Raw genomic sequence first — 26,779 nt, 5'->3', positions numbered from 1 at the left:
GTAGACCCCAGTTTCCCGGCCCCAGAAAGGGCCTGGGAGCCCAGCAGCCCTGAGCTGGCCCAGGGAAATGATGGGAAATTCAATTTCAGAAGGGCTGTTTGCAAAGTAATCCAATACATTACGGTGTGTGCATTATTATTGTACTATATTGAGTAATATCACATTTAAGAAGATTTCATAGCATCATAGCCATTCACAGGGGAATATAAAAGCGGTTAATAAAATAGAGAAGTACAATTTCCCTTCGGTGTTAGTTTTGTTCCTATTATACTCAGAATAATAATCAGAGGTCCACTTAGCTTGACTTGGGAAGTATCAGATCTGTAATTATCTCATGTCTACAGTGTCGTTATCAAGGGTTCAGCCCCAGTATCACGCCACAGTGAATCCTCAGAAAGCCTGCACAACTCACTACCCACGTTGAGGAAGGAAAAGCACAGGGCTTCCTAAAGTGCCACCCACCCCCCCCACACACACACCCCAGGGTAAGTCCAGATGCCTGTGTGGCCCAGGCTGGGCTCTCTGCTAGAACTAAGCTGCAAAACAAAACCTGGATCCTGTTTACTAGGGCTCCCTTCTGCCGTGGGTAGGCTCCTGCCCTATGAACCCTTATTTTGAAAAGGAAACGTGATTTCCCCCAGCCACTCAAGCTAACGCCTCCTTCTTGCTAAGGCAAGTGGAAAAAACATTCTCTGCAGATTTGTTGAGAGCAATGAAAGATGCTTAAATGACTGTTTGCTAAAAACTCATCTTCGGTGGCTCTAACCAAGCCTTTCAAGGCTCTTCTGGGGATTAGCTGTTCTAGCTACAGGAGAAGTGATCTCTTGGGGCTTTCTTACCACCTTCTCATGTCAGCAGCCCCAGAGCTGGGCCCCAGTTGCCTATTTTAGTCAAGAGTTATTTCCACTGCCTGTGCCTATGTGTGTAAAGACCTGCCATGGTGTGTTAGAAAGAGCAGTTCAGTGCCTTTGGCATCAGCCAGGTCTGGGTTTGAGTTCTGTGCCCATCACTTACTGATGGTACCACCTGGGGCAATTTTCATCACCCCTGAGTCTCTGTTTTCCTTGTCTGTGAAATGGGGGTAACACTACGTGCCGCTAGGTTTAGAATAATGGACTGAAAGCCTGAATACATTACCCCCGACTATTAATACTTACTCTATTAATAATAACACTTCTGGCATTCATTTCATGATCTCAGAAGATGGAAACACTTGCTACACTCCTGCTCTGATTTAAATCAAAGTCAATAGTGATATAGGTTTCACTTTCAAAGGTTTTCTTTGAAAATGTGGGCACTACATGTGTGTATGGATATGTTTGGAGGTACAAGGGGATGCTACATTTCTGCTATAACTCTGGAATTCATTAAATTCTGGCATTACGCAAACATTTATTTTCTTGCCAGAGTTCCACAGGGAAGTCCAGTTTGATGGAGAAGACTAAAATAAATGCAGTTTATTTTTCAGGTCAGGGGAGAAATTAGGATTATTGTATTAAAAAATAATCCAGAAGACCCAGATACCCTGGTCAAACTCAAATGTCTATGAGGGCCAGTCCAGGTAGATGGAAAAGGTAAGTTTGGTGAAATACTATAGGGAGTGGTGGCAACTACGGCATACAGTCTTGGGGAACAGCCCATCTTCAACATTCGCACATCATAGCCATGTTTTGTTAGACTTTTCCACTTTTAATCAAAGCCAGGTTATACTGTAAAATCTCCCATTTTTAATTGTAGGCAGTTTATTCCATTGGGAAGCCTGAGGTCTAAATCAAGTCAGCAGGCCAACAATATATAAGCTTTGTCCTAGATCAGGGATTAACACACTTTTTCTATAGAGGGCCAAATAGTAAGTATTTTCAGCTTTGCAGGCCCTGTATCTCTTTACAATTACTCACCTCTGCTGTCGTAACGTAAAAGCAAAGCAGCCATGGATAATGCATGAATGGATTGGTATGGCTGTCTGCCAAAAAAACTTTATTGACAGAAAGAGGTGGGGGGCCAGAACTGCCCCATTGGTCAGTTTGCCAAGCCTTGGCCTAACTACTTAACGCTGATACTGAAGGCCTGGAAGAGGCGAAGGCTGGAGAGAAGACGGGAAGGCTGGGCTGGCGAGGGGCTCTGGGTCCCGTGGGCAGCTGGATCAGGCAGACTGACAGCCAAGGCTCCGGGGTCCATGCAATGTTTCCTACTCCTCTTTCCAACCTTTGATCAGGTCCCCTCCATTCTTCAATGCCAAGAGTTTCTGGGATTCAAAACTGGAGAAGACTCCCAAATTCAAGGACTAAGCTGCCTTGCCTCCCTCCCGTCCCCAAACGTCCCCCTCCAAGAGTCAAGAAGATTCTCTGGGGCTCGTCCCCCCGGCCTGCCCCACCCCTATCATCTCTTTCTCTTTTGTGAAGCCACCAGATGAGCGTCACCCAGAGACACTGCCTGGAAGCCCAGGCAACTCCTTGCATAATTGCTAACCTGACTCCCACTTGCAAGCCAATTAGAGGGAAAAGGGGGGACGAGACCCACCTCCTGTCATTCGGGTGCTACCGCCACCACCGCTTTTCTTAGTAAAAAGAAAAAAGGTAGTTAATTTCTGCCCCTAAAAAAGGTTAGGGAACAATCTCTTTAAGTTACAGTGTGATAACGTGAAGCAAAGATGCAGAAGTCAAATATAATTTGGGTTATAATTAGTGATTTCCTTGTAGCAAGTTTCTCTAGGAGATCCAGGCTTCCTCTAGTCAGCTTGCCAAGTGGTCTGAAGGTCCCTTTCACTCCGAGGGGCCACTGGATGCCACGGGGGGGGGGGGAGGGGGAGGGGGTGATTGGGGGATGGAAGAGTGTGTGTGTGTGTGTGTGTGTGTGTGTGTGTGTGTGTGTGTGTGTATGTGTGTGTATGCTGTGTGTTTATAAATTGAAGCAGTTTAGACATAAATCCAGAATTATGGGGACAGCGATTATTAAGATACTTGTCTGCTATGATATTATCATGTTTAAAATAGCAGGGTAAAATAAACTATTTCTGATGGGGAAGTCAAACAATGTGGGTTTAGGAATCCACCAGGCCTCTGCTGGCATTTACACTCATCCCTTTATTACTTGTATGGCCTTGGGGCAAGTTATTTAACATCTGTGCTGTTTCCTCACCTGTCATTCTAGCATCACCACATGCATCCCTTGATGGGCTATGGAATGTGACTAAAATTTTCAGCATAGCGTGTGGCTCTTGAGTGAGTTAGGGAGCAGACCCTGGAGGTGGACTGGCTGCCTTTCAATCCCAGCTCTGACCTTAGTGGCTTTGTGATGTGACCTGGGTACTCTCCTTGATTTCTCTATGCCCTGATGTTCTCACCTAGGTAACAAGGGGTTTTAATTATGGTACCTATTTCCTCTGGATGATGTAAGACTCCATCAGATCACGCACAGAAAGCTGGCAGCATCACTGCACTGGGCATCTAACACATGCTCACTACATGCTAGTTACTGTTATCTAGACGTTACTCATACAGGATAGTTGAGTCTTCTTTTTTAATTTTCTTCCTTTCGGCCCCCAAAACTTCTATTTGTTTTTCCCCATCTACCGGTCAAGATGCAGATTTACAGTTCCCCCTTTTAAAAGACCAGGGCAGCCCAAGCTTGTTGAACTGTATTATTTGCAACGACTTCCATGATTTTTTAAAAAAACCTTTTTGCTTCCACAACAAGTCTGCAATACTTAAGGCTTCATATTACCTTGGTCCTGATGGCCTGGTTTGTTTTGGACTGTACTGTCTGCAAGCTTTGGTTTATTGGAGAACAAACTTGCCCATGTAGCTTTGTCTCAAGGACACTGAGATCGCATAAGAGTCAGGTCCTCAAGGCTGGATACATTCTGCTCCTGATATCAGAGGGACGGATTAGTGTCTGCATTGTGTTGACCTTCTCTCCTAAGCCCAAGAGTTAGTTGCAGGGCCCATGAGAGTTTCTGTGGGATCTCCATTCTGCCTGGCTCATCTGCCAGAACCACCCACCTCACAAGGATCTGGTTACTTTACTATGGGGGGCAGAACCTACCCTTCGACCTTCTGCCCTTCTGGGAGCTTGGGCAGTGACCTGGACCTAGCTCTACATCAAAGGCTATAATGTGGCAATCCGACAGTCTCCATACTCTTCAGGGATGCAAAGGTGGAAACCCAGACTCCCTAGTTAGAGTGTTTGGACCCAAGAGCAATTGGGACTAGAGCCGCTTGGAATACATAACAGTACTGAATGAGTACAGCCCCATCAGCACAGCCACCAGGATCTGCAGGAGAGAACTAGATAAAATAAAGACTCTTTGTAGAATTCTGGAAGCCTTTCTGAATGTAGGGCCCACTATTGGCTGAAACCTCTGGCTAGGAACCAAAACGGCATATCAAAGAGAAATGAAGCCTTAAATCATATAGCTTGACTCGCTCCTATAGTCAGGGTCAGTGCCCTTTGACCATTTTAATGCAGAGATAAGCCTAAGTAAGTGAATTTTGAAAGCTACTACAGAATCCAGGAGACGGAGAGGAAAAAAAGCATGGTCATAGCCAGTAGGATGCAGAGGGAGGGGCGTGGTGCAGTGGAAATTTTCTTATAGGACGTCCCTGTTCTGGTTTCTGCTGTGATATTCGCTGTGTGACTCAGGCAGATCCCTTTCCCTCTCTGAACCTTGGCATTATTTGTAAAGAAAGCATGTAGACCAGATGGTCGCTTCCAGCTCTAGCATTCTATGCATCTCTGCACTGTCATGCTCAAGCATCCAAGCTGCCTTTTTTATAAACCTGGAATAGGGTCTCACTCAAAGGATTCAAGTTCCTAATTTCACCTCTTATTTTAAAAATAGTGGGAGGGAGACACAAGAGGGAGGAGATATGGGGATATATGTATATGTATAGCTGATTCATTTTGTTATACAGCAGAAACTAACACACCATTGTAAAGCAATTATACTCCAATAAAGATGTTTAAAAAATAAATAAACGAAGTTTCAAAGACTAAGTCGGGGGTTATAAACTCAGTATCTTCAGAGGCTGGGCAAACAAAAATAAGTGAAACAGGAGCGAACAGGAAAGCACATAAAAATCCAAAATGCTGCTTGCTCTTGAAAAAAATCAAGATATTGTAATGCTGGGTCAGCAATCCAATATGGCTGTGATTGGATGGACTGACAGGGAACCGCCTTTGGATGGACCATGTGCCCTCAAGACTGCCAACAGGGCCTCCATCAAGGGGTCACAAAGCATCATGCCTAGGGTTTTATCATTCCTATATTAATGGGGAAAATTAATTATTTCTTTTACCTATGTCTCCATCATAAACTAATCTCTTTCAAATACGTATGTTACTTGCCTGGACCTGAAAGTATTTGGGTTTCAGCCCGTAACTTATGTAATCACCTTACATCTGTACAATGAGGAGACTGGAATAGGTGGTTCCCTCCAGCTCTAACACTCCAAGGGTCTAGCTGAAGCCCCCAGGAACCCTCAGTTAACGAAGCACAGCCAACTTCTTTCTCCTGCCTAAAATCCAAATACAGCAGAGACTCTGTAGGAATTCACTTTCAACTTGCAAAATATATGGCCAGGAATTAAGGGCATGACCTGGTGGTTGGCTAATGAGGGATTCAAATACTGCCCACGGAACAGATTAACGTCTGAATCTAGATTCATTTAAAAACAAACAAACAAAAGCAATGAAACCACCTCATGAGGCCCATGAGCTGTGCAAAGGTTCTTCAACACCTAACCAGTCGTTTGTGTAGCTCGTAGACAGCCCACTTCATCTTCGAATTACCTGATCATTATCCCAACACTTCACAATGACACTGTGCTAACACTTGCTCAAAGACTAACACCTTAATCAAGGATACAGACTGCTTAGTCATACTGAGAAGGTAAAACTGATGACAATGTATATAGGTATGAATAAGCACAAAACACCAAGTTTATCATTCAGACAAAGTCACGATGTAACGTTTCCAGTGACTTAAGACTTCCAATGGAAATATGACAGTGAAATCCCGCTAAGAAAACTGAATAGGTCTGATCTCTCCTCATTCAGCCAAAGCAAGATGGCTTCAGCCTTACGGACAAAACTTCAGTCATAGAGCCCTTTAATAAATCCTAACCTTGCTCTTCATGACCTGGACTTAGGTCAATGACTTGCTTGTACCAATCAGCCGAACTCAGGTGTGAGTGACTGAAAACTATTTGTATGGAAATCATCACATACAAGAATTCCTTTTAAATAAGTGTGGGGATTTGGGTCTTCATTTCCCCCTTAACACAGAAAATGTCACAATTCTTAGGATGGATTTACTGTCCTGAAAAACATTTAGAATGAAGAATTCAGGACAGAGGAGAATGCTGTGATTTCCCACTGGGAATGATGTAATTATTTCCTAATTATAATGGTTCATATGGTAGAACGTTTACTGTGTGCCCATCTCTGTGCCAAGCCCTTCATTGGCATTATCTCATTAGGATGTCACAGCCTCACATACACAGAGGGAAACAGTGAGGCTCAGAGAGGTTCCATCACATGCCAGTGGTCCCAGCCCGGGTCAGAACTGGGATAGGAACTCCCAGCTCTGTAACATGATGCTTCACTGCTTCTCCTGGTAACACCTAAGGGTATTTATTTTTCCAGAGCCATTTTTCCTGACCTGTCATGAGAACCTTCAATTCTCCCAGAATCCAAGGCTGTAGCCTGGTCCTACAAAGGGACTTGGGTCTCTGATGCTCACAGCTTTAGAATTATCCTAAGCTGGGCTCAATGGTGTCTCCTGGGCCACCAGGACGCGGCACTCTTTGGTCAACAGAGGCTCTGGAACAGTAAAATGGCCCTGGAATTGGGTAACACAGGCCTTCAATTCATCCTGAAAACCACAGACCATTTATTCTAAAGCAAAGACAGGAGGCAAAGGCATTAATACTTGGCCTCACGAGGGAACAAGAAGCAGTACCTGTGTCCTTAAAGTAAACGTGAACCTTAGGAGAGCAGAACTGATATTGACAAAACAGCTCAGCTACACTGTCATCTGAAAAGACAATTTTGAAGCCACTGAAACATATTATTGGAGTTTGCTCAAGGCACTGGTCTCAAACAAGAGACCATGCTAAGCCTGTAATATTGCACATGCTTGGGTCTGCTGGGGCCCTTCCCAGGGTGAAATGAGGAATTCCCAGGCAAAGCATTCTTTTCTACCACATCTCTGGATGCACAGAAGAGCCCAGAGTATGCGCCCAGGCCTGCCTGGGGGTGCCTTCTGGGCTTCGAGTCCTGAAGAGTTTTGATCTTGAGTCTGCCACACCTGGTTTGGAGCCCTGGTTTCTACCTGTTAGCTACAATGACCTTCAGGAAGTTACTTGCCTCAGGTTTTTCAACTGTAACATGGTGATGACAATGCCTCTTAACATACTTTTCTTTTTTCTTCTTTTTCTTTTGGTGATGGAGAGTCAAGATGACTTGAGATTGTGCATGTAAAATGATTACAACATAGCCTGACGTTCAACGAGCGAAATTTGTTATTTCTGCGACTGTGATTCTCTGTCTCCTGTTTTGATGTAGCTACTTACCCTATTTTTAGATTGGCATCCCTCAGTGATTTTGCCAAACTTTAAATGTAAGCAGGGGATGCCAAAGTCCTCCGACAGGAAGAAGGACTCTCTGGTGCTTTACAATTTGTCTCTGATGACTGTTTCGAAGGGAAGAGGAAGGGTGTTTGGAGAAGGGCAGGGCCACTGTGGAGGAAGGGAACAGTAGGACTATAAGAGCAGAGAGGTCAAACAACCAGCCCAAGCGCCTTCAGCTTGGAAATGTTAAAGAGAGGGGCGAACCCTGACACACCCAGATTCCAGGTTCTTAGCTGACCTGCTTCTTTAAATTGGAGAGCAGGCTGAAGGACCCAGCCTTGGGGCAAGTTCTAGATTGTTCACTCTGGTCCCAGGCACTGGTCATCTGAGCTGCTGGCCAGGAGAACTTGTAGGGAAGAGCCTGGAGATTGAAGAAAGTCTAGACTTTGACACTGGCCACATCTGGTGAGGGTCTCTACTCTGCCATCACAACTCCTCCAAACTCCACGACATCTTGAACCACTTGGTCCCTCAGTGTAAAATGGGGAACGCTAATATCATGTAAAAGGTTTGGTGAGAGGATAAAATGAGATGAGAGATTGAAAGAGCACTTAGCAGGGTCTGTGACCACAGCAGGCCTCAATCAATGGCAGCAGCCTTTCCTTTTCTTTTCCCTGACCAGGCAGCTCTCAAGTTACTTTCTTCTGTTAGAGAGGGGCTGTCTCCAGCCCAGCATACACAGGTGGAACGGCTGTGAGCTGAGTTGGGTGGCGTGTTGTGCTAGCCAAGGCTGTGGGCAGCAGGCCTTCTCAGGACTGTCTGTGGGCTGTACATGGGCTCTCTGGAGGGTAATGTCTACATTTAAACCCATGTACCTTTAACCACTCACACAGAGACACTGGAGGTAGACAGCAATATTTGTACTCAGCTGCTCACTACAGCCTGACTGGGAATAATGACACTGCAAGATGAACCCCAGAAAGAACCTAAATTCCATCAGTGGGAGACCTCTGTATGTAAGATGGCAGACAAATATGCAAAAGCATGCAAAGCGTGATACAGAATGACCTCCCAGATATAAAAGGTGCCAAAGTGGGTGCTTAGTAGATTTAAATCCTGTCCTTTTGGGAATGGAACTAGTTAGAATTTAGAAGATGTAAAGATTGCATTAGAGACAGAGAGAGATAAACTAGAGATAGAGGGAGAAATAGACAAGCAGGCTGCTATAAACCGAGTGTTTGTATTCCCCCAAAATTCATATGTTGAAATCCTAGCCCCCAAGGTGATGGCATTTGGAAGTGGGGGCCTTTGGGAGATGATGAGGTCATGAGGGTGGAGCCCTGATTAATGGGATTAGTGCCCCAGAGAGCTCCCTCACTCTTTCCACTATGTGAGGACACAGCAATGAGACAGCCCTCTATGAACCAGGAAGTGGGTTCTCACCAGACACCAAATCTGCTGGTGCCACAATCTTGGACTTCCCAGCCTCAAAACTGTGAGAAATAAGTATCTGTTGTTTATAAGCCAGCCGATTTATAATATTTTTGTTATAGCAGCCTGAACGGACTAAGACATATGCTTGTGTTTGCATAAAGCATTTCTGGTAGAACTGGCGACTCTTGTTTCTGAGAAAATTTTAGTTTTCATTATATACACTTTCTAGTGTGTGACTCTTTGAAACCACAAACCTGAATTGCAATAATAATAATAATAATAATAATAATGGCTAGTTAACTAAAAGGAATGCATTGAGAAATTTTCCCCATACCTTAGCTGCACAATTGGCTTCCAAAGCAGAGCCAGTATGTAAATGGTTAAGAAGAGGAAGTCGCCACCAGGCCATGTCTTATCTTCTTAAAGGTATTAATGAAAACTGGAGACACAGTTAGCACTCCGGTTGGAAGCACTGAAGATCAAGAAGAACTTGGCTCCTTAAAGAGCTCCTCTCTCTGTCAACATAGCCCAGAGCTCAGGGACCAAGCTCTAAAACTCGCATTGTTTCTCCCATCAGATCCTGGAGCTGGTGGGAGACTTTTAGACAGACTGCAGAGGTGATAAAAATAGAAGTTAAGTTGCTATTGGAGATACATGGAGAATTCACCACTTGCAAATCTCTAATTATAATATGTCAAGAGTAAAATACCTTGTCAGGAGCAGTATCTGATATAATACAGCATTGGCTCTGTCAGCACAGTGATCCATGATGTGTTTGGAGGCCCACATTAAATAGACAATCAGCAGAAAAATGTCCTGCAGGGACTCATCTCAGCCCTTGGGGAACTGAAAGGATGACCTGGTAGGTCTTTTCTCTCTGTACTTTCCTCAGCTCTGGCTGGGAGCTCTGGGTGTATTCTGCTTCCCTTTTACAGATCCTGCACTTTGTGTTAAATCATGTGCATATATTAGATGTTCTTGGAGCCTACCAGATGGATGGATCTTTTCTCTTACCCCAAACTACTCTGTTTTTCAAAGAAATGATGGTCCCTCCAGTGGCCTCAGACCGGCATTAAGCACATATCTGTGCATATCTGTCAAAGGACAGTTAGAGTTGTTTCAGGTACAACTCTACCCTGTGGGGAATAAATCAGGTGTATAATACAGGGCCATGTTTTCCGGGGTTGGGAGAACCATGGCTCTGACCCACTTTGAGGTTAAGTGAAGAGAAGGTGCCCCCGGTAAATGCACAAGGATGCAGAGACAGTTTGAAGAAACTTGTCATAGACTGTGTTCTGCTCAGTCAGGTCAGGGAACTACAACTCAAAAGTAGGTCACAGACAACAGAAACATCTTTCCTTTTGGCAGAAGAGAGAAAAGCACAGGCATGTAATTGTAGCAGAAAACAAGATGGCACCTTTTAGGATGCCTGCTCTTTCCCCACACCAGCTAAGAGTATATGTCCTAAGACTTCCTTCAGGATCAGCCACAAAACCCCTCCTGCTTCACCTTATCATGGTCCTCTTTCCTTGAAGACTTCCTGTAAGCAGTATGTGCCACCCAAACATTGCTGGAAGAGACAAAGTCACCGGATAACCAGCCTCACCACAAACTCACACTCCCCAAAGTCAGAGAGGTGCCTCCTGCCCTTCAAAAACCCTAGAATTGTATGAGCCAGATTCCTGGCAGGTCTGCTCAATTTCAGGAATCATTCTGTTGCTTCTAAATCCCTTCCTTTCTCACACTCTGTCAGTTGATAGTGAGCATGAAGGTAGTATAGAGGGACCTCCTCAGGTCATCTCTTGACCTCAAGATTTATCTGTTTCCTCACACATTTATTCTTCATTATTGCTATGGTCTGAATGTTTATGTCCCCCATTCACTGCCCCAGACTCACATGTTGGAATCCTAAAGCCCCATGTGATGATGTTAGGAGGTGGAGCTTTGGGGAGGTGATTAGGTCATGAGGGTGTAGCCCTTATGAATAGCATTAGTGCCCTCATAAAAGAGATCCTACAGAGCCCCCTTACTCCTCCCACCATGTGCAAAGGCAAAGGCTCTGAACCAGGAATAGGACCCTCACCTGACCATCTGGTACCCTGATCTTAGACTTCCAGCATCCAGAATTGTGAGCAATAAATTTCTGCTGTTTAGAAGCCAGTCTGTGGTGTTTTGTTACAGCAGCCAGAATGGACCATGACACTTCTCTTCTGTTTCAAAATTGAAATGTTTTCAAATATTCATGGGAGCCCTTACTTGTAATGTTAGCCATTTTTTTTGTGGCCCCAAATGGAAAACAACTCAAATGCCCATCCACAGGTAAATGGATCAACAAATTGTGGCACAGTCTACGTAATGGTATGCAAAGAGTAGGCTACTGATGCATGCCACGAGATGGATGAATCTGTGAACCATGATGCTAAGTGACTGAAGCCAGAAAACAAAGAGCATGCGATGTTTGATGTCACTGACAGAAAATTCTAGAAACTGAAAACTAAGCTATAGGAGCCAATCAGTTGGTTCCTGGGAATGAGACAGAGGTGGAAAGGGAAGATTGCAGAGGGGTACATGTATCTTTTCGAGTTATAGTTTTTCCTGGATATGTGCTCAGGAGTGGGATCACTGGATCATATGGTAACTCTGTTTTGTAAGGAATCTCCATACTGTTATATATAATATACAATGGAACATTACTCAGCCATAAAAAAGAATGAAATAATAATGCCATTTGCAGCAAGATGGATGGACCTAGACATTATCATACTAAGTGAAGTAAATCAGACAGAGAAAGACAAATATTATACCATATCATATCACTTACATATGTGGAATCTAAAAAAAAATGATACAAATGAACTTATTTACAAAAACAGAAATAGACTCACGGTCAAAGAAAACAAACGTACAGTTACCAAAGGAAAAGGGGGGGGTGAGAAACTAGGAGTTTGGGATGGAAAGATACAAACTACTCAAACCACTATATATAAAATGATAAAGAATATAAATACATAAAACCGAATCACTTTGCTGTACACCTGAAACTAACATGTTGTAAATAAACTATACTTCAATATAAACAAACAGACAAACAAACAATACAGTGGTTTCCAGGTTACAAAAAAAAAAAAACTTTGGGATGATGGACATGTCTGTTATCTTGAGAGTGGCAGTGGTTCCACAGTTATGTACGTATGTCAATACTCATCAAACTGCACACTTTAAATATGCACAGTTTGTTGTATGTCATTTATATGTCAATAGAGCTGCAAAAAATAAAGTATTTCTTCTCCTTTCCCAGACTACCTATTGTATCTGTGTACCCTTGGTCATATTCCTTCCTATTTCCTCTAAAATACTTTGTCACTTTCTTTCTTGAGTCATCATTCCCTATCTCTTCTTCCTTGTCCTCCCCATCGCAATTCTCTGCGGTGTAAACAGTGAATCAAAATCCACTCTCCTACAAACTGCTTTCTCTGAGATCTGTGCTCTTCCAATGCTATCTTTTCTTTTTCCTCTTCCCTCCAAATGTTTACAATGGTACTGTACATACCCACTCTGATAGTTCCCATTTATTCTTCAACTCCTGGCCCCCTGGCATCTCTCCCCAGTACTCTACTAAGGCTACTTTCTCCTGGGTCTTCAGTGATGTCCACACTGCCAGCTTCAATAATGTCTTCTCAGTTCACACCTGCCAGGCTGCCGTGACAACACTCTCCTGGTTCAATCCCCCATCTGGGTACCCTCTTTACATCTCATTCAATAGCTCTTTTTCTTCCAAACCTCACCACCTATGAGTTCTCCAGTCATCAGTCCTTGACCTTCTCTCCATTCCCTACACTCAACAAATGAATCAATTCAGGCCTGTCCATACAAATGGATCACCGTACTACCTTTGATGCTGACCGGTTGCTGTCTGTTAAATAACTTTCACGAGAAGTCCCAAAGGCACCTTACCATTGACTCCGGTGGAACCATCCTTGGTCTATGTATTTGGGAATGGGGCTCCCCAGTGGCCCCATGGCTGAGACATCCATTCTCTGCTTCAGCCACTGAACTGCGCAAACCAGAGAGAGAGTGATTCCCAGGCTTGCTTGTACCGACTAATCCAAGAGTCTTTCACTGGGAATCTGGTGTGATGTCAAGAGCCTGAACTTGAAGGACCATCACACAGAAGTGGAGAATGATGAGCAAGAGGAAGAAGAGGCAGAGATGGATGCAGCTGGAACCTAATAGATGCACGCCAAGAACTAAGCTGTGTCTAAAGCCAGCACTTGTCTGGAATTTTTTGTTTTATAAGCCGATACATTCCCTACTGAGTTTTCCGTTACAGCAACAAGAAGCCTACGAAATAATACTGCTTCATCAGTGATTTTGAGGTAGATCTCTTAGAAAGTGTTTTCTTCCACGATCATCATAATACACTAAAGCCTTGGAAATCCATGCTCTAGAACTTGCGACATTATGACAAGTAACAGAACACATATCCTACACTCTCTAGTGGACCAAAACCTCTCTAAGGGAGGGAGCCTGTCTCCTCATCATTTCACCTCCTGTAGTGTCTGGGGCCCTGTGGACATCCAATATGCAATTTAAATGTAATCGTGTTGATCTCTGGAGAGTTCTTTTTGTGAGAAAAGGATGTTGAGCTTCTCTACTCCCCAGCTGGATTAAGATTTCCTTTAAGGTAGGTACAATTAACCCTTTCTTTCAAAATGTCATTTTTTAAACTTTTCTGGCTTAAACTCTTTTCAATGGCTTCCCATAGCTTTCAACATGGAACCCACTAGGCCTGCGGGATACGATCCCTGCTGGCTGCCCCCATTTTATCCTTTGCCATTGCCAAACTGTCTTCATATGCCCTAGACGTACTGCCTTTTTTTTAGTTCTTTGAATAAGCCCAGCTCTTTCCAACCTTGGAAGCTTTGACCTTGGTATTCCTTTTGCCTGGATGCTTTGTCTTTTCCCCTTAAATATCATGTCCTTGAAGAAATGTTCCCAGACTACTCATTTACAAGTGGTACCTCTGATCTTTTTTTAGCCTCCCATAGCACCTGTTTTCTCCTTAAGAGCGCGTATCACAATGTGTGTTTATACAGCTATTTTATTGCTACATGTTTATTCTCTGTCTCTGGCACTAAGTTACAAGAGAGAAAGGACCATTTATGTTTGGTTCAACCACATCATCAAGTATGAGTCCTGGCCCGAGTAGATGCTTAATAAATATTTGTGAGTGAATGAATGAAACTTCCACAGCAGTTTGTATGGTTGGTCCATGTTGAGGCTTAATAAATGATGTCTGATGGGACCTTTTTTAGTCCTAAAATAACCTTCTCAAGCCCTAACACCATTGATTATGACAAAACAACCAGCATACAAATAAACAACTCCATCACTAGGTAGTCAACACAACAACAATAAACACCTACTAAATCCACAAACCCGTTTAATGAACCCATCCCTAAGTTACAGCAGCCAAATACTAAAAAGGCAATAGCAGCATTATTGACAACAGCCAAGAGGCAGAAACAACCCAAATGCCCAACAACGGATGGATGGATAAACAAGATAGGATCTATCCATATCATGGAATGGTATTCAGTCATATAAAAACAATGAAGTACTGATCCATGCTCCAGCATGGATAAACCTTGAAAACATTCTGTTAAGCAAAAGACAGACACAAAAGGACATATATGGTATGATCTCATTTGGGGGAAAAATACAGAATAGGCAAATCCAGACAGAAATAAAGCAGACGGGTGGTTCCCAGGGTCTGGCGGGAGGGAGGAATGGAGGACGTCTGCCTAATGGATACTGGATTTCCTTTTGGGGTGTTGGAAATGTCTAGGACTATATAATGCTGATGGCTGCACTACACTGTGAATGTACTTAATGCCACCGAATTGTACACGATTAAATGGTTAAAACAGTAAATTTTATATGTATTTTGGCACAATAAATAAGGGAGGACAAGCAATAGAAAAATTTTTAATTTACATTATTTTGAAAAATCTCAAAACCTAACCTGCAAATCAGTGAGGTACCAGGTAGCAAAGCTAGTCAATGGTTGCTTTGGCTACAAGAAATATATCATGCTTCAAACCAATAAACTTCTTCGCAAATACCAGTTTCTCAGAGGGCAGAAGAAACAGGCCCAATTGCCTTGCACCTATAAAGTGTTCTGGACTAGAGGCTGGATGTGTCCAGGCTTCTAAAGAATTCCACAGAACAAGTTTTCCTAAGTGTACATATACCTCTTACGGTATGCACGGTGTGTGGTTATTTTAGGTGGTACATAAATAAACATTGTGTAATCTTCATCGTTATTTTTGTTTAGGGTGGTTGTCCTTTATGGAGAGCCGGCAATACTAGTTTCTATTGATGGTGGTGATAAATGGTTTCTTTTCAGTTTGTTTGCTTGTTTTCAATCCATTTCATCCATTCATATGCAATAAATCTGACTTTTTGGTGCATAGAGGTGTGTCACCTCCACCATCAAAATGCAGAACAGTCCTGCAAAATTCACTTCTGCTGCCCCTTGGCGGCCTAGGCCACCCACACCCCCGGGGGCTCTGAAATATAAACGATGTTAGGGACTCAAGCCACAACATGGGTGAATTTCCAACGAATTTGGCTAGGGAGGGCTGGGGTGGGTATGGGGAGTGGCTACAATGGGCAGGAGATTCATTCTGGGGGTGATGGAAATATTCCTAAACTGTGGCAATGGTTGCACAATTCTGTAAATACAATAATAATCGGTGAGTTGTCCACCTCGAATAGGTGAATTTTATTGTATGTAAATGGTATCTCCATAAAGCCATTAAAAAAAAAGATTATATTGTCACAATCTCATAATCATAGTGTATGATTCCCCTCAGATGACATAATTCCAGAAAAAGCAAAACTATAGAAGCAGAAAAGAGATAAACGATTCCCTTCACAAATACACGCGGTTAATGGAAAATGTGTTGATTTAAATCAGTGCCAGGAGAAGACGCACGTAGGTAAGGTGAACTAGGCGGGGCTGGTATGACAAGGATGAGCTTAGGGGCTGCTTTGCGGGAGAGAGCCTCCACCCCCCAACCCCGACCAGTTGCACGGCAGTGCGCCCCGCTGTCATTCCCGGAACCCTGGGGTCCCAGCGCGCCCCCGGAGGCCAGTGCGCACTTACTGTGGCGGTGCCCGAGACGGTGTGCGCGCTCGTGTCCGCTGCGCTCTGCTCCGAGTGCGACTGCGCGGCAGGGTACAGGTTTAACGTGTGCTCGGGAACGGTGGTCTGGCCCGTGTACTCTGGCGCGGGGTGGGGATGAGGGGCCGTGTATTCCGCGGGGATGCCGTTCTGAGGGGGGGCAAACTGGGCCGAAGCGTAAGGCTGAGCCATTGTGTCAGGGGCAGCTGCTGCTTCCTGATTACCCTGGAAAATCAGAAAGAGAGAGAGGGAGTGAAAACCATGAGTGGGCACCAAGCAGAAACTTTCCCCCTGAGGCACAAGGACAACTGCTCCCCGGCCAGTTGGTGGGTTTCAGCACGGTTGCCAAGAGCCTGACATGGATACATCCCACTCAATCTTCACCGGACCCTATAAGGAAACAGTAAGCATTGTAGATAGAGCCCCATTGTACAGATGCAGAAATCGAGGCTCTGAAGGGTTGAAGACCCTTTCCCAATCATCCAGCCCAACAGCCACACGCTGTGAGGGCATGCGCTCTCCTGGATTGGGTTGTTCTGGCAGATCTTTCTAATTTCATTCCCGCTTGGGGACCTGTGAGCATGTAGTTGTCGCTGGTGACAGCAGAGCCTTGATTTGATACTTAAAATGCCAAGACCGATTAAATTGCACGTGTGTGTTCCTGAGAGGAGAGACAATTCATGTAAGCATTTGAATTTAATCAACATTTTATGTGATTTGGCTCACATAATGGGACGGGGGTGGTGGTCCTTGCAATGGTCACAGCGTGTGTGTGTGTGTGTGTGTGTGTGTGTGTGTGTGTGTGTGTGTGTGTTTGATGTTCCCAGTGCCAACATGAAGCAGCTGATGAAAATTCAGTGTCTAATTTGGACAAAGATGGCCTTCTGTGATTGTCTCATTTTAAGTATCTCTGCAAAATGCTGGACTTAATTCTTAGCCTCATTAATCAATGCCTACTCCCATTCCCTGACTTATTATTTTTTTTATAAGCAGAGTATTATGTAACAATTCGCCCTTCACATCTAGGCAAAACATGCAGTGTGATACTTATAGGCAAACCAAAAGAATAAAAAAAGAATTCAAATGCTTCCATTTCAGGAAGCATCTCTCTCTCTCCACCTGGACTCCCATAACTTTACTACCCTACACACACACACACACACACACACACACACACACACAAGGCATCAGGGACTGTAACCCAAAGGTCTAAATTTTCCACGGTCTTAAGAAGAAATGGGATTGCGCAGTCAGAAAGAGGAGAGAGAGAGAGAGAGAGAGAGAGAGAGAGAGAAAGCTTAGCAATTAAGCACACCAAATAGCTGCCTCTCCCATTGTCTGTGGTCAATTAGATGTGACTTCAGCCCTCCTATAACGATACCAGGGCAAAAGTGTCAGAACTGCTCACATCTCCTGGGTTCCCGCCACCAACATTTGAGAGCTTCTTCAGCCAAAGCAACTTGAGTGCAGCAAAAACCATTATGACAGAGAGGGGGAAAAAAGTTTATTCTCAGAGCAGTGCAAGGAGCTGGTGCATTTGTTTAGAAGGAACCTTAATTGGAATGTTAAAGATGACACTTGGAAGAGAACAACACTTAGGATAAGTTTAAAACATTTTACAAGTGAAAACACTCCCCTCAGGCCCTTTCCTCCCCCAGACTAATTTCTCCAAATGTCTGTGCCATAGGAAGCAAAAATAAACAGCCGTTTCTTTCTTGGCAACGTGTTTTCATAGCACTTGGGGCTGAACGGGTCTGTCTGTGCTGGGGTTGCATCGACCGGCGTGGAAGGCTAACCGCGTCCGTCCTTGGGAAATCACATTTACTGTCATTGTTCACTCCTCTTCCAGGACAAGCCCGGTTTCCTTTTAGGGGCCACTTTCACTCCCAGTCCCCACATTGTGCAGATGTGGCTGGGCCCGCCTCTGGTTACCTCTAGATGTGGTCATGTTACCCTGCCTGGCTAACCAGAGGGCTCCACTCTTAACGGTCACAGTGACTTGGGCTTATGCCCATCTACCTAACCCCTAGCAACTCCAGTGAGGCTTAATCCTGGGACTTGGCTGGAGTTTGGAGAGGAAGTTCTTTCACTTCGATGACTGGCAGCTGGAAAAATAATGTTAAGCCTAAAGCTGCCAAGAACTGCCTCTTGAAGGGAGCCTCCCTAAAGCAGAAGCCAACGCAGAGGAAAACGGAGCCCAGAAATGGAGAAACGGATCAACTGAGTCCTGCTGACATCATTTGAAGTCTTGGATCCAGCTTTTCCTGCAGTGAGTAACACTGCTGTTTAAGTTCCATGAGTCAGTAAATATCTTATTTAGTGTAAGCCCGCCTTTCCGTTACTTGCAACCGAAAATGTCTTGACTAATACCAGAAAAAATCCTCTTCTGTATATGAGCTGACTAGCGTTCTTCTCTTCTACAGGGCTGCTCAAGGAATACATCCTTGTGCACAGAAAAGTCCGTACAGATGCTACTTCTTTCTGGCTGACAAGAAACCCTAGAAACTTTGGGACCTTGAGAACGCTCCAAAGAGAAAATCACCGGGACAGATTCCACTTCTGCCCAAAGGTCCGTTTCAGCCTCCCCTACCTCCCACCTCGCTTGTCTCTGAATTGAAAGACAGACTTGTGAAAACTCCAGGGGCGCATGAAATGATCACAGGATCAATGGTAGAGAGAGATGGTCATAAAAGACAAAGCTTTCCTTTCTCCACCTTCAGTAGAAACACTTTCACGGGTACATATATGCCCACATGGCCTTTCCTCACTGCAAAACAGTCTCAGGAGGAGTGAACCAATCCTACAAGCTGCAAAACAGCAACAGCTCCTTGCTAGGATCTGACCTCTCTCTGTACTGGAGCGGGAAGGGCTGCCCTCAGGAAGCTTGTGGTCTCTCTATCCTCTCGACACCATCCTGTTCACTGCCTCCTCTGCTTGGGAATTCCTCCCCTACCCCCTTCCCTGGCTAGCCTTCCTTGGCTTCTCTTTGAGGTCCCAGATCAAGAGCTTGCCAGCAAGTCTTCCTTGACACTTAAACCACATCAGTTGCCTGCCCTCTACACTGCAGCTTGTGGTCACCTCCCACGTAACTCCAGGTACCGCTATCACCTGCTGATTAGCCTGTGAGCGTCCTGAGGGTGGGAGACTGTGTCACATTCTCTGTTCCATCTCCAGGGTTCAGCAGCACGCTGGCTGCAAAGTCAACATACACCGGTGTTTGCTAAGTGAATGCATGCTTGGCTAGTGGACTCTGGGCTCTGTCAGGCTTCATTGGCAACAGGATGGGGGTGGGGGGATGGGAGAGGGATCAGCAAACGAACCCTGGAAGAAATCTGGCCTGTGACTTGTTTTTGTAAATAAAGTTTTATTGGGACACAACCATGGTCACTGTGCTCTGATGGCAGAGTTGAGTTGCTCTGACAGAGACCATATAGCCCACAAAGTCTACACTATTTATCTATCTGGCCCTTTGCAGGAAAAGTTTTCTAATCATTGTGGCAGAGTTATCATGAAATATGGGGACATCAGTTAAGATGCAGGAGGGAGGAGATATGGTGATATATGTATATGTATAGTTGATTCACTTTGTTTTAAAGCAGAAACTAACACCAGTGTAAAGCAATTAAACTCCAATAAAGATGTTAAAAAAAAAAAAAAAACAGCTGTTGTTGCACAGATAGTTTGGGCAGGAAATACAGTTGGTGGTGAAGTAGGGAGGGAAAGGGGGTGCCTTCTACCTAAACCAAGGAGGGGGTGGCTCAGCCAGACCTTAAGGATGGTGGAAGAAAGGTGCAGTAGCACTTTTTCAGAATGTGCTTTCCATCACCAGGTCTCTGCATTGTATACACACGTGCTTCAAACTCAGCAGAAGTGGGCTTGTGCGAAGACCTATGATGGCTTCAGACTTCTGTGTTCCATCTGAAAGGCATCCTCTTCTCCAAACCAGAACTCAGAAAACAAACTGAGTGACACTCAGACCTAGTGGGCACCAGGCACAGTGCTGCATGCTTTGCATCAGGAGTCCTTAAGCAGGGTGACTGATCCCCAGGAGACATTAGGCAATGACCAGAGACACTTCTGTTTGTCACAACTGAGTAGGAAGGGATACCACCAGCATCTAGTGGGTGGAAGCCAGAGCTGCAGCTAGACATCCTACAGTGTACAGGACGGCGCCCCCTCCACAACCAAGGATTATCTGGCCCAAAGGTTAATAGTGCCAAGGTCTAGACTCTCTGCTTTGCATGCACTGCATCTCTGATCCCACTTTATTTTGTTGTGAAGGATACTGTAGCCCAGAGCTGGTAAATAATATTACGAGGTTGCAGTCACAAGTACCTCTGAGGGAAGCCAAGAGCTGAACCAGAGCCCGGGTTTATCCCACGCCAAGGTGTCCCTCATCTGGAAAGAAGATCTCTGGTGGGGAGATGCGTTTCCAATTTTAAATAAATAAACTGCTCTCTGTCATGTATACCGTGACCCTGAGACCTGTTTTCCACCTGGTGGCAGGTTACACCCTGTGGGGAAGTCAGGTGCTAGGGTATTTGATTCAAAGAGGCCAGGGTTCCAGTAGCCAGACTGGGGGAGGCGAGGGGTAACCCTTGGTGTGTTAGAGCAGCAGCCTGGGAAACTTCTGCCACCTCAAGCCCAAAGCCTGGCTTCCGAAGGCTCTGAGGCTACAAGGGCCAAGGGCAAGGGCCACCACTGGAGCCAGGGCAAACCACCAACCTCTACCAAAACTTATGCCATTCTGGCAAACCACGGGTGCCCACCTCTAGAGATGATGTCCATGGTAGCCAGGGAACCTCCAGGTAGCATTCAAGTCCATAGAACTTGGGATGCACTCCCATTCCTGGAGTTCTCAAACAGATGTTGGTGGGACCCCACACGGTTACTTATTAACACTGACAGTCATTCCAGAGGAACCCTAATTAATATTCCCGACATTTGCACTTTGGGCTAATTACAGCTAATATTTAATTAAGATCACTGTACTTCCTACGGAATTATTTTTCACCTTCAAAGGGCTTCAGAGATGTCTTTCTTTCCTCCCTAGTGATGTTCCTGGATACTCAGCTTGGCTAAAATGGATTTTCTGGAAAAACATATTCACATTATGGGCCCCTTTTCCACTCCAGGTCAAGGTAAATCTCGGGCACGTGAACAAGCTCCTGCTGGAAGGCTGAAGCCAATTTCACACTGGTGGCAGTGACAGGCAACAGTTATTTGGAGCATTCTGGTTAGACGTTCCCTCATTTGCAGAAGCTGCCTTCTTTCTTCTACTCTGATGCCCACCCACACTTTTCCCTAAATAAGGGCAACGACCACAGAGATTCTGATATTTACTGAGTCAGGGTGCTTGTGGCTGTTCTGAGTTGATGGGGAGGGTGATTCTGCTTTGCATGTAGCCCCACGTTATCAAGGGAGTGCTTCAAGTGATTTTGCAAACCTAGCATCGAATTTTCAGGGCCTGGACTTTGCTGGGTTGCTGCCAAATACACAAAAGGGGGGAAAAGAAGCCGAAACCTTATGTTTTAAAACCCACCGTTGCTGCTGCAGAACTGGGTAGGAGCTTGAAATCAAGAACATCCATTAGGATAAATGCAGAAGAAACTTCTTTGTCCTCATACACCAAACCTCAATTAGAACAGCAACCCAACAGCAGCCAGATGATAACGGGGGACCCCTCATTACCTGCAACAACCCGACAGGTAGTTTGTATTCCAGTTACAGAGAGAAGGATTATTAAAATGCAACCAAGTCTGATTCACCAAAGGAAAAAAAATGCCATGCCAATTTAAATATTTTACTGAAGCATGAAGTAGCCAGGATATTATTGCTATTTTAAGACAAATACCGTAATCTGACCATTAGCATAGTGTGTGGACTCCGCTGCGTGCAGGCATTCAGAGAGATGTCCCTCAAATACAAGGAGAATTTCCTTGGTCACGAGAACATCCTACACCCTTAATTTTCTCAGGAGGCAGAGTCAGAGAGAAAATGGGAGGTGCTTTTTTTTTTGGTTTCTTTTCAGACATCACCTTTCTCCCGTGCATGGCCCTTAGTGGTTTAATAAAGTAGTTTTGGGAAACTAAAACATGAACCAAGAGAGGCAGCCCATCAGACTTGGCAAAATATTTTGGCTCAGAATCTAATGCAAACCACATTTCAATTGCAGAAAATAGTCTTTACGTGGCAGAACATGAAATGGATTTATTTTTTTCACCGTAACTGACTTTCACCGAGGAGGAAAAGTGCCTGCCAAGGTGGACTTTTAAGTATTTTTCTTTCTCTTCTGTGTGTGTGTGTGTGTGTGTGTGTGTGTGTGTGTGTGTGTGTGTGTGTGTTTTCCAAGCTCTAACTGTCAAACTTCTGGTGCATCCTTTCTCCTTTTGCTTCTGGAATCTATTTGTCCCCAGTCCACTTCTTGTCCCCCCACCCCAAACCTCTTCTGGTCTAAACACAGCCCCTATAATGAAGAAAGGCACAGGAATGGTTCAATCCTCATAAACCAGCTGACTACATCTGTCTGCGCCGCCTAGGAAAGCAGCCTCTCCTGCCACGGGACCCCCCACCAACTTGGATTTGCAGGAGGAAACTATCCATTCTCCGTTGCCTGCAGTTTTCCGTCTTGCTGACAGTTTGGTTTACTTTAGTTTCTTAGCCTGGTCTGTTCTACTTCTCTGGCAAGAAACAGCATATTTCTTGAAGAATTGCATATTCAGAGAAAGCCTCCACTGCTGGACGGAAAAGAACTAAACTGCATCATGCCCCCCGGGGGCATGGAAACCAAGAAGGAAAATGCGAAATTACATCATTAACCTGCTGGTTCTAAGACCAGCTCAGTTCCACCCATCAAGCAGAAAAGCCCGCGCGCGCGCACGCACACACACACACACACACACACACACACACTCGGCTGAAAATCCTTTCCTCCCCCCCCCACGCCCCCCACCGCCGGCATGATTCAAGGAGCAGAATCCACATCATGGAGAGAATAACAGAGACTAAATACAAGGAAAGGCTTCCGCTTCATTCAAATCACAATTTCGAGTAAAATAGAAAATGGGGGAAGAATACCTGCTGTACCATCCTGCTTCCTTTCTCCTCCATAAACTTAGCAGCTGTTCTAGTGTCACACCACAAATCATCTGCCTGAAGCAAGCCTCGATTACGAGCCAGGGTGTGTGCGCTGTGCAACGTGGGGACGGCGGGGGTGTGGAAGGGGGGCGCCGAGGCTGCCTGGCTGACCTCCCCTTCAACAACTGACTGCTCCCCAAACCAACCCCAGATGGGACTCCTTCCTTGAGCCTGGCCCATCAATCACAGCTTGCCCCTCCTCTGGCCCTTGCTCTCAGTTTCAGAGTATACACTGAGCAGATGATTACATAGAAGAGGAACGGAAAAAAAAAAACCCACACAGCACTCGACTACATTAATAGCTGTTTAAAAAACATTAGAAATGCTACCCTCTGCGCTGCCTGGAGCTGGAGTTTTTCATTACTAAACTAAATATATGGTATGCAAAGTTAGGGAATCCACTGGGAAGCTTGCGACTATCCTATTTTTGAAATATTTTCAAGGTGGGGGGGGACACCGGGGGGAGCAGGGGAGGAGACAGAAGAGGGATGAAGACAGAGCTCAAAGAGATAAGAGAGATGGTGATGGGTAAATTAAAAAAAAAAAAAAATACCGTGAGAACATTGCGGATAAATTTACAACAAAGCTGAGTGGTTAACTGTAAATTGACCTTAAAATAGTCATGGGCCAGTGTTTGGAAGATCTGGAGGCCTGGCTGTTTGGCAGACTCACCGTGTGATCTCAGACAAGTTGCTGCAATGCCCTGGGCTCCAGTTTTTTTGCTTCTGTTTAATGGGGAGCATGATGAGTGACTTCACAGGGTAATTGTGAGAAGATCACGTTAAAAAATCAAATCACGGGGAAACAAACATGGCACCCTGCCTCATAGGATGCGCTATAGAAACAGATTCATCCATCACACGCAATAACGTGGTGAGCGAAATCCAAAGCCATCTTTGTTCCTAAGGACCAAACAGGCAACAGGAGAAGCAGGCTTTCAAGAAAGGAACCCACAGTTGACCACAGAACCCCAGTGGCGATCAAGGCCATGAAGGAAAAGCAGAGCCATCTTGCTTTTCCCTTGTCTTCTTGAACTTCTGTCTCTCCCTAACTCATTGTTTTTTTCTTCTCTCCCAATAAGCAAAAATAAAACCTCGTACAAAAAATCCCCAGTGATTTCAATGCCAAATGCTGCCTCTTCATCTAAAGCTACAAATACTTTGTTCCTCCTCTATTATTAAAACTACAACAACCACAGCGAAATGTCAACACGATTTCAGGTTTTATTTAGTCATGTCTTTCTGGCTCGTCGAGGGAGAGGTTTCAAGAGTCCCATCCACCATTCCCGTGGACAGCTGCTTATCGCCAAGACGCCTGCTCGGAAAGGAGACATCTCACTACACTGGAGGGAATGGATGGGGTTTCTGAAGTGATTAAACTTGTAATTAAATTGTATAACAGAGGAGGAGGTGAGGGTAGAGGAGGCTGCCCGGAAGAATTCCACTTTCCTGCTGATCTGTCGGTGGTACTAGTTCAGGGAGCCCCTGGGTGATTTGTTTGTTTGTTTTAAATTCCCAGCTCCCCAGGGTTGGAAAGAAAAATCTGGATAAACGGTATTTGTGCCATCCTTACATTTCCATTTCCAATCACACTCCGGGGATGCCTCTAATGCAGGATTAAATTAAGTAGCCTTTTCGGGTTCCTTAAAGGGATGTGTCAGCTCCCCTCTCAGAGCCACATCGTCAGAGGACCAGAGCCCCTTCCTCACAGGCCTCCTGCCCAATATGTGGACTCAGCAGTCATTCCCATGAACCATGAGCTCCTTGTCCCACTGATAACTGAAAAGCTAAACTTCTGTCCTTCAACCCAAGTATAGGGGGGTCTTACTTTCTCCTAGAAAGCAAAAGGGATGAGACCAAGATAGACAAATTCCCTGGTGAAGGATGTTCTGGGAAGTGATAGAGAAAATGAAAAAAAAAAAAAAAAAAAAAAAAAAAAGGTCAAAACACCCAATAGAGAAGAGTGTTTCAGGTGGAAACAATCAGAGTGATGTAACAGGACATTGTTCCTTAGCCTGTGGACCATCAGGTCATTTGGGGTTTTCTTATAGAGCCAGATGCTAGGACTCCACCCCGGACCCACTGGCTTAAAATATCCAAGGGCGGGATCCAGGCTTGGGCACTGTGTAAAAGTGCCCCAGATTATCCCGATACACCATCTTGGGGGGAAATGTTATGGGTTTTTCAAACTGTAGGTGTAAACCCTTGGGATGTAGAACCCATGTAGGGGTTATCACACCAACATTCTTTAAATGAAATAAACTATACCACACTGGAAAAGAAAAGAAAAGAGTAAGGAATTGTTTCATGAAACTTTTATGTGGGTGAATTGGGTTGTGACATAAAATCTTTTATGGATTGCAGTAAAATAAATACAATAAAAAACACTATGCTGGGTAATTTCCCTGTTTGTTACCTTCTAACCTTTTATTGGTGCTGTGACTATGGAATCAGAGACAAGTGTTGAAAAGCCAGGAGCATAATGGTGGAACTATTGGCAAGTCATTCAACCTCCATGTACCCCGTTTCCTCATTGATTAATATAAACCATAATATATATTCTTCTTCCCGATGAGGGTCTTGTGATTCTCTAGGGATAAAATCTACAGGAATGTGTTTTATAATCTAGAAAGCCCTGTGAGCATATATGCCCCATTGTGGGGATGAAATTGGCCCCCATTCCGGTCCAGCAAAGTGCTTCCTCTGGAGAACACATGGGGAGGTGTGTTGGATTCTACTGTGTGCCAGGCACTTTAATCCCTACAACCACCCCCAAGAGATAGATATTATGGTCTCTTTTAAAGGTAAGAAAATTGAGGCTCCAAACAGGTGAAGAAATATTTCCCAGTATGGGAGTTAGTAAATTAGGTAAGTGGCAGAACCAGAACTTGAACCTGATTTAGTCTTATTGAAGAATTCCTGCCACTGAATCCGTACTAAGATGAAGATGGAGATGATGATGATGTGAGGTGGAGGATGGAGATCATGATGGTGGTGAAGATGACGGTGATGATGATAAGAACACTTTTCTTGAGCACTAACTATGTACTAGTCATTGCTCTCAGCACCGAGGATACAAAATTCACCAAAGCAGCATTGCTTGTTTGTTTATAATTATTTTATTTAGTAAGAACCCAATGTGGTACGTACTGTCACGAAAAGGGAGGTGGGGTTACTTCCTCCCACTCACACAACCAGTAAGTGCTAGTTACCTAAATCCACCAGACATCCTTAAACAGTTGGAGATGGGTTCAAATCTGACCTCAATTAGGTCAACATACAAACCTTGGTTTCCTAACTACACTGGCTTACAAAAAAAAGCATCTCTTGGACAGAGAACTCTGAAATTGCTCTGAGGCCATAATTCACAAAAAACAAACAGACAACAAAGATAATAGGAAGCCGTTTCACAGATTCAAGTGAAAGCAATATGTTTCATTTCACTTTCC

At 44.6% G+C, this 26,779-nt stretch overlaps 1 protein-coding gene across 7 annotated transcripts in view; it reads right to left on the bottom strand.

Moving 5' to 3' along the window:
* RBFOX1 (RNA binding fox-1 homolog 1) overlaps nt 1–26,779 on the bottom strand; it is a 2,234,275-nt gene that overhangs the window by 168,315 nt on the left and 2,039,181 nt on the right. For all 7 annotated transcript variants that reach the window (XM_032606353.1, XM_032606358.1, XM_032606355.1 and 4 more), the window contains one exon: nt 16,177–16,419. In XM_032606353.1, the coding sequence (XP_032462244.1) occupies nt 16,177–16,419 (243 nt within the window). The remainder of the gene's footprint in view (nt 1–16,176; nt 16,420–26,779) is intronic.

The sequence above is a fragment of the Phocoena sinus genome, chromosome 15 (genome assembly GCF_008692025.1).
Source record: "Phocoena sinus isolate mPhoSin1 chromosome 15, mPhoSin1.pri, whole genome shotgun sequence".
Classification (NCBI taxonomy): domain Eukaryota; kingdom Metazoa; phylum Chordata; class Mammalia; order Artiodactyla; family Phocoenidae; genus Phocoena; species Phocoena sinus.
Note: the sequence above shows the minus strand (reverse complement) of the source record. Positions and strands in the feature narration are given on the sequence as shown.